A 7,360-nucleotide genomic window follows, 5' to 3' on the forward strand; every position below is an offset into this window, starting at 1 on the left:
GTTTCATTTACTCTACAATACTCGCTGTATTTCCCTTACTTATAATAGTTTGTGACCGTGTTGATTATTTGTTTTTTACCTGCTTAGATTTTGAGAGGAAGAAATAAGGTCAATGCCATTTGAATCAGAATCAAAATCCTGCTCATGTGGTCCTGTCATTGTTATTTGCTATTTTCACTGTAGAGCATGTGCAAAAGTATGTAACTATAGACTCTTTTCCATTAGTACCTACTTGGATTGACTCGCCATGGATCTCCACGACTCGTCCCACGATTTAATTAATATGTGACAGAAATACTACACAAAAGGTGGACGTTGAGGCAAGAATATACCGGCTGCTCAGTCTGCGGCTTTTCGGGGGAAAACGACATTGTTTTTTGTAGGCATTTCCCTCATGTGCAGGTTTCAAAAATGGCGGATTTGATTTTCCTGAATGAGACGCTCTCATAACTCGTTGAGTGACACCACTGACCAGCCAATCGGTGGCATGCAGTCTGACAACACCACATTTAAGTGCCTGCTTAGATTGCCTGGAACCCGGGTGAGCAGCTACTAAAAAAGTACCTGGTACCAGGTACTGTGACCTAATTGAAAACCATGGCGAACTGTGCTGAGTCAATCTGAGTAAGCACCAATGGAAAAGGGTCTTATTTCACAAGGAGCTGTAAAGAGAGATGACCACAGGCAGGAATGATTTCCTGTGTCGTTCAGTGGTGCATTTGGGTAATCTCAGTCTCTCACTGAACGTGCTCCTGTGATTGGCCAGCACGTCATGGAGTAGGTTGGAGGTATCGTCCAGCATTGACTTTATCTTGGACAATATCTGCCTCTCCGACACCATCTTAAGGGAGTCCAGCTCTAACCCCACAATATTACTGAGCTCGTGGATCAGTTTGTTAAGTCTGTCGGCATCTGTGACCCTGAACCTGCTGCCCCAGAATGCAACAGCATAGAGGACGGCACTGGCCACAACAGACTCATATTAAGTCCTAAGCATTCTCCGACAGATGTTGAAAGACCTCAGCCGCCTCAGAAAATAGAGACGAGTCTGGCCCGTCCTGTAAAGTGCAGTGGTGTTTGTAACCCAGTCCAGTTTATTATCTATGTGTACTCCGAGGTATTTATAGTCCTCAACAATGTCCACATTGAGCCCCTGGATTGAAACAGGGGTCACAGGTTCTCCTAAAGTGCACAATCAAGTCTTTGGTCATTGTCATGTTGAGCTACAGATGATTCTGCTCACACTACGTGACAAAGGAGTCAACCACAGCCCAATACACTGTCTCAGCACCCTCACTGATGCATCCAACCACCGCAGAGTCAAACTTCTGAAGATCACAGGTCTCTTTGGAGTGGCTGAAGTCTGTGGTGTTTAGGGTGAAGAGGAAAGGGGAGAGGACAGTCCCATCTGTTGCTGATCTCCTTGTCAGACATACAATGTTGAAGATACACGTATTATAGTTCGTCATGATTGTTGTCAGGTAATCAATAATCCAGGACACAAGAGAGGACTTCACCTGCATCACCGTAAGTTTATCACCCAGGAGGGTTGGCCTGATGGTATTGAATGCACTGGAAATGTTGAAAAACATGACATGACATGACATGCAGGTACATGATGGCGTCCTCGCCTCCAAGGTGTGGTTGGTATGCAAACTGAAGATGATCCTGATGTAGCTTGACAATAGGTTGGAGCTGATCAAGGATGAGTCTTTCCAGAGTCTTCATGACGTGGGAAGTCAGTGCCATAGGCCTTTAATCCTGGTGGTCACTGGGATGTGGCGTTTTTGGTACAGGAAGGAGGCATAATGTCTTCCACAGCACTGGGAAACTCTGCACACTCAGACTCATCATAAACAATGTATGAAAGACTCCACAAAGCTGGGGGGCACAGGCCTTGAGGACACGTCTGGCTGTACTTCACAGCAAAATATGCAAACTCAGCAGCCTGCAACAAGTGCTTTGAGGTGATACTGTGCAAAGGAGGTAACACCTCGAATCTGATGAAACACCTGGCGACGTATAACGTTTTGTTAAAAGCCGAGAAATGCACCGTATTTGATAGCTTACTGCAAGACCTCACACCGTGCACATCTACTGCGGGTGTGGTGCCTGTTATCAGACCCGGAGTTAGCAACATGAACCCGAAGAGGAGAGTCCTGGCCCCGAGCCCTGCCAGTGTAGCAGAAATGATGATGGATGATGATGATGGCAGCAGCAGCCGTTCTTCTCTGGGTGAGTAGCTTAATGTTGTTCGTGTGTAATTTATGTTGAGTAGGCTAACCACATTATTACATTAATGCATGTAAGGTGAACTAGCAAACATCATCATAGCTACATGCAGCTGTCTTCTTGTTTGATGGCAGATGCTCCCTTCACCCTGGCCAAAAAGGCTAAAATGACCAAAGAAAAAGTGGAAAACAGCTAAACATGAGAGGTTTTTGGACAAAGTTTGTGTTTTTTCCATTGTTTAAGCCCTGCTTCCAGCCAAGAGTGATACCATATATGCCCTAAAGCTGCAGAAAAGGCTAACATTGTTATCTTTTTACAAAAAAACAGCTGAACATAAGAGGTTTTTGGACAAAGTGTGTGTTCTCCATTCTTTAAGAACCGGTTCGAGCACTGTTTAAGCACCGGCACCATTTCAAAAGAACCGGTTTGGTACTGGTATCGGATAAAACCTAAACGATACCCATCCCTATTTGAACCTCCTCATGAGTGAAAGTGATAGGTAGAGGACAGATGTCAATACTTTTACAGGAGGCTATGGTGCAATGTGGAAAGGGAGGGAGAGTAGTGTGGCTGTGTATTGCAGGCTGACTACAGGTAAATCAGTAGGGGGGTGAGCATTCACTGTGGTTTTGAATCTGCTGAAAAACACATTCAACTCATTAGTTCTGGCCTCCTCCGCTGTTAGATGGCCCGAATCCAGTGATTGTCTTTGTGCCACTCCCCACCTCTCTCATGCTCTTCTGGTGGATTTTACACTCCAGCTTTCTCCTGTAATTGCCCCTTAGCCTCTCTGATCTTGCCTTATAATAATGCCTGAACCATTCTCAGCTTCTCTCCATTACCTGCTCTGGAGGCCCTCTTCTTGTCATTGCAGAGTGCTTTCCATGTTAACCCACTGCTTGTTATTTGGGTAACAATGGACACTCTGAGCTAGGACAATGATGTTGGAGGGGAAGGTTATGTAGTCAGTGATACACTCAGTAAACCCATTGATGTCCTCACAGAGTGCTCCCATGTGTTGACAGAGTATCTCCCAGTCACCTCAAAACAGCCCTGTAGTTCTGCTAAATCCTCCTTCGACCACCTCCTAATACTTCTAGTGGTCACAGGCTCGCTCTTCAGTAGGCGTAGAGCAGGGGGGGTGAGGTGAATTAGTTTATGATCTGACCTACCCAGTGGGGGAGGAACTGTATTCATCCTTGACATTAGTGCAGTAGGTCTAAAATTCTCTCTCTAGGACAGACCACATACTGTGTAAAGTTTGGAAGTTTAGTGCCCAAGGTGACTGAAGTCAGGGCTGTCTTGGTTGATACGCCTCTACAATGTTGAATAGAGATCAGGGGCAGTACCTCTGGACTGGCAGACCGGGGTGGTGGTTCCCATCTTCAAGAAAGGGGACCGGAGGGTGTGCTCCAACTATAAGGGATCACATTTCTCAGCCTCAGCCTCCCTGGGATAGTCTATGCCAGGGAGCTGTTAACAAGTTAGAATTGTAATGTGCAGTGTTTGCTGTAGTTTGTTTGTTTGTTTTAAACTCGGTGAAAAAGAAAAAAAAATCTTATTGAAGTAGCAAATAATGGATGGATGGACAGCAATTAAAGAAGTGGGATCATCTAGCTTGTGATCAGCACATCTCTGATGGTATGGGGGTACATATTAGTGTCCATGGCATGAGCAGCTTGACATCTTTGTTTGTTTGTTTGTTTGTTTTTGCTTGCCCTGATTGGCACTTTAGCAATCAGAATTATTATCTGCAGGCCAAGAAAAATGCCCAGCAGATTCATTTTTCCAAGTTGAAAAGTATGGCTTTGCCATACTTTTCAACTTGATTGATGTTTATTATTATTTATTTAAAAAAATTTTATTTATTCCTTCATTCATTCTTAACTTTTAAGTTATTATAATTGGAACAGACGTGACTGGGGGATAGGAAAGGAAAAGACATAGACAATTGACATCTTTTCTCAGGGAAGGTTTTGGAAAAGTTTAGCGAGGCAATGCTAAATGAACCACATCTACGTATATTCCAGGTGCTGAACTACACTGCCTGCAGTTCAGGTCCTTCACCAAACATCTGACCAATCATGACACAAAAACAACCCAGAATTGTTAAGCAGCTAGAATCTTATATCAGAAAAGAATGGGACAACATAAACTCTCATAAAAGTCCAGAAATTAGTCGCATAGTGTTCACTTGTTTACTGACTGCTGTTAAAAGAAGGGGTGCTACAGAGTGATAAACATGGTCCTTTCCCAACTTTTTGTTAAATGTATTGCTGCCATCAAATTCAAAGGGACCTTTTTTTTCTTCGTAGAACTGTACATTTTCTCAGTCTGAAACCTTTGATATCTGATTCACTTCAGATATATTTGTGAATGCAAATAACTGAATTCTCTTTTATTGACATTATTGTGGTGGGGCTTGTTTATTTGTTTTATTTGTTTGTTTGTTTTGTCTTTGCTCTACATTTGCTTCATATGTTGTTTGTTTAATTTAAGGCTAAAAGAAAATTAAATCAATGAGGTAAAATTTGAGGTGGTAGGGACTAATAGGTGTATACGTCTGCCTACTCCTTTTCAAACAAAAGAATGATATTTTGTAATGATTGTGAACGCACATGTTTGAAATAAAAATGAACTGAACATTTCAGTTCCAACTTCTTTAGAATTGGGGTTGTAAAATCTAAAAAACAAATGTATCTTGGAGTTGTGTATTTCCTTGTTTTACCTAATGATATATTCTGGGGGAAAAATAGACACAGAAGAAACAATTGCAGAATTTTGAGCTCCATCGTTATAAAGTCGGCAAATTTCATTTCACAGATATGCGGATCATGCTACAACCAAAAAAGCTCACAGGTCACCTATTTACTATATGAGAAAACAGGTGTGGCCACAAAAACAGAAGCAGAAACTGAAAATGTCACGAGTTTATAAATGATTCTCTTTTTAAGCTGCCACAGAAGGTGTCTCATCTGGGAAGCTATCCATTTCATCTAGCAGAAGGTACTTTATTTGAAATCCTTTCCATGCTGTTTTTTTACTCATAAAGAAAAATCTATTGTAACATGTCACTAAAGTCATCTACTTATTTTTATTTTGTAGGTAGTGGTCTGAAAGAAAAGAATATGTCAACTAATTCCAGCCAAGATCCATTAAACAGCACTTATGACTATTACTACGAGGATGAAATCTGTGATAAGAGTGGAGTGGTGACATTTGGATCCTTTGCCATTCCGATTTTCTTCTCTGTTGTGATCACACTGAGCCTGACAGGAAACATTCTTGTCCTCATAATCCTGGCTTTGTATGAAAATCTTAAATCTCTGACCAACATTTTCATCCTCAACTTGGCCATCTCTGACCTCGTCTTCACCATCGGTCTTCCTTTCTGGGCCATTTACCACGTCCAGGGATGGGTGTTTTCTGAAATGATCTGCAAAGTTGTGACTTTTATCTTCTTCACTGGGTTTTACAGCAGCATTCTCTTCCTGACCATCATGACCATCTACAGATACCTGGCTGTGGTCCATCCTCTGTCTGACCTCAGCACACCGAAACACTCCATCGGGGTGTTTCTGTCTGTCCTGATTTGGATAATCAGCACTGGAGCAGCCATGCCCTCCCTCCTCTTCAGCTCGATCACCAAGGTCCACCACAAAGATAAAGAGTCACAGGGCTGTGAATATAGTCATCCCATGTGGGAAACCGTTGGTGTCATCCAACAGAATGGTTTCTTCCTAGTTGCTTTTGCAGTCATGGCTTTTTGCTACATTCAAATACTAGAAAGAATCACAAGAACAAGATCTCACACGAAGAACAGAGCAGTCAAGTTGGTATTCTGTATAGTTACTGTGTTCTTCATTGGCTGGGTGCCGTACAATGTTGTAATCTTTTTGAGGGCCTTGCCTGCTCATGTGGTCCCATCATTAATTGAATGTGAAGCAAGCACCCAGCTTGACTATGCATTTTACGTGTGCAGGCTCATTGCTTTCTCCCACTGTTGCCTGAACCCCGTTTTTTATGCATTTGTTGGTGTGAAGTTTAGGAGTCATTTAAAGTTAATGCTACATCGATTCATCCGACGACAAAGTCCAGTCGAGGAACAACAGGTTAGAATGCAAAACTTAGTCTCACATGGATCAATGTACTAGCTGCCCAGTTCATTTTCTTGCATTCACTGTAATATAACTGATTATATAATTATAAGTCCAGTGTGCATTTCACAAAATTCATTTAATCTACAGAAGAGAGGAACTTTGTTTTATACAGCACGGCACATAGCAAGCTGTGCTTGTGTGTCCATCTGTGTTAACATTTCGTAACATTTCATTATAGCATACAGTACTTGGATAGTTACCTAAATGTGTGTTTTTTTTTTAATGTAAAATAAATTTAGTCAAACAGATGTTGCATTTAATACTGCAATACTGAATGCATGCAATAACCCTTTGTATAGAACAAGCTAATGCAGTTGATTAGTTTAAAACCCTTGTGCTGTTGGCAAAAATCCTTGTATATAATAATAGTAAAGTGATCAGCAGGTAAATATCAGCAGGTATTTTACATGCAAATTTGTGCATAATTACAATAATCATTATGTCAGAAAATCATGTCATATAGAAACTACAGACAAAGTCAGTCGATTCGTGTTTTAAGGGGTTTTTATGCAATAAATGCAAATACCAGTGACCATTTTAATTAACCACGCTGTTTTCTTTACACGTCTCTATCAAACAGTAGAGTCGTGCAATATTATTTTGGGGCAATAATTTGAGGAAGCCAAGCAAGACCTACACGTATGTTGTTATCTAACTGATGCACTGTCACACAGTGTGCTCCCTCTCATAGTGAATAAAAAAAGAAAGATTTCTAACACAGTCAGGGAATTTTTACATTTCTAACATTAAGGACCTCTGAGTTACATGTGTTAAATCACAAACTCAGTTTTAATTATCTGATATACAAAAGTCCTGTTCATGTTTCATTATCATTCAAAACTAAATCAGCTGTTTAGTCCCAACACAACAGACTGAAAACAGCACAGATCTTGCAGAGGCTCCAAACAACCACAGTCTAAACAGCTATCATATGATTGCTTCTCTGCTGTGCTCTATTCCTGTCTAGT

The 7,360-nt window shown here is 41.4% G+C and overlaps 1 protein-coding gene across 1 annotated transcript; it reads left to right on the top strand.

The window, feature by feature from the left end:
- Positions 1-4,984: 4,984 nt before the first annotated feature.
- xcr1a.1 (chemokine (C motif) receptor 1a, duplicate 1) lies at positions 4,985-6,904 on the top strand. The gene is made up of 2 exons (XM_040053081.1): positions 4,985-5,238; positions 5,338-6,904. The coding sequence occupies exon 2, from the start codon at positions 5,361-5,363 to the stop codon at positions 6,384-6,386; it is 1,026 nt and encodes a 341-aa protein (XP_039909015.1). The 5' UTR covers positions 4,985-5,238; positions 5,338-5,360; the 3' UTR covers positions 6,387-6,904.
- The last annotated feature ends 456 nt before the right edge of the window (positions 6,905-7,360 follow it).

This window comes from Simochromis diagramma, unplaced genomic scaffold (genome assembly GCF_900408965.1).
Source record: "Simochromis diagramma unplaced genomic scaffold, fSimDia1.1 OVJJ01000419.1, whole genome shotgun sequence".
NCBI classification, from domain to species: domain Eukaryota; kingdom Metazoa; phylum Chordata; class Actinopteri; order Cichliformes; family Cichlidae; genus Simochromis; species Simochromis diagramma.

Coding starts and splice junctions, on each gene's coding strand:
- xcr1a.1 (XM_040053081.1), top strand. CDS start 5,361: ATGTCAACTAATTCCAGCCAAGATCCATTAAACAGCACTTATGACTAT.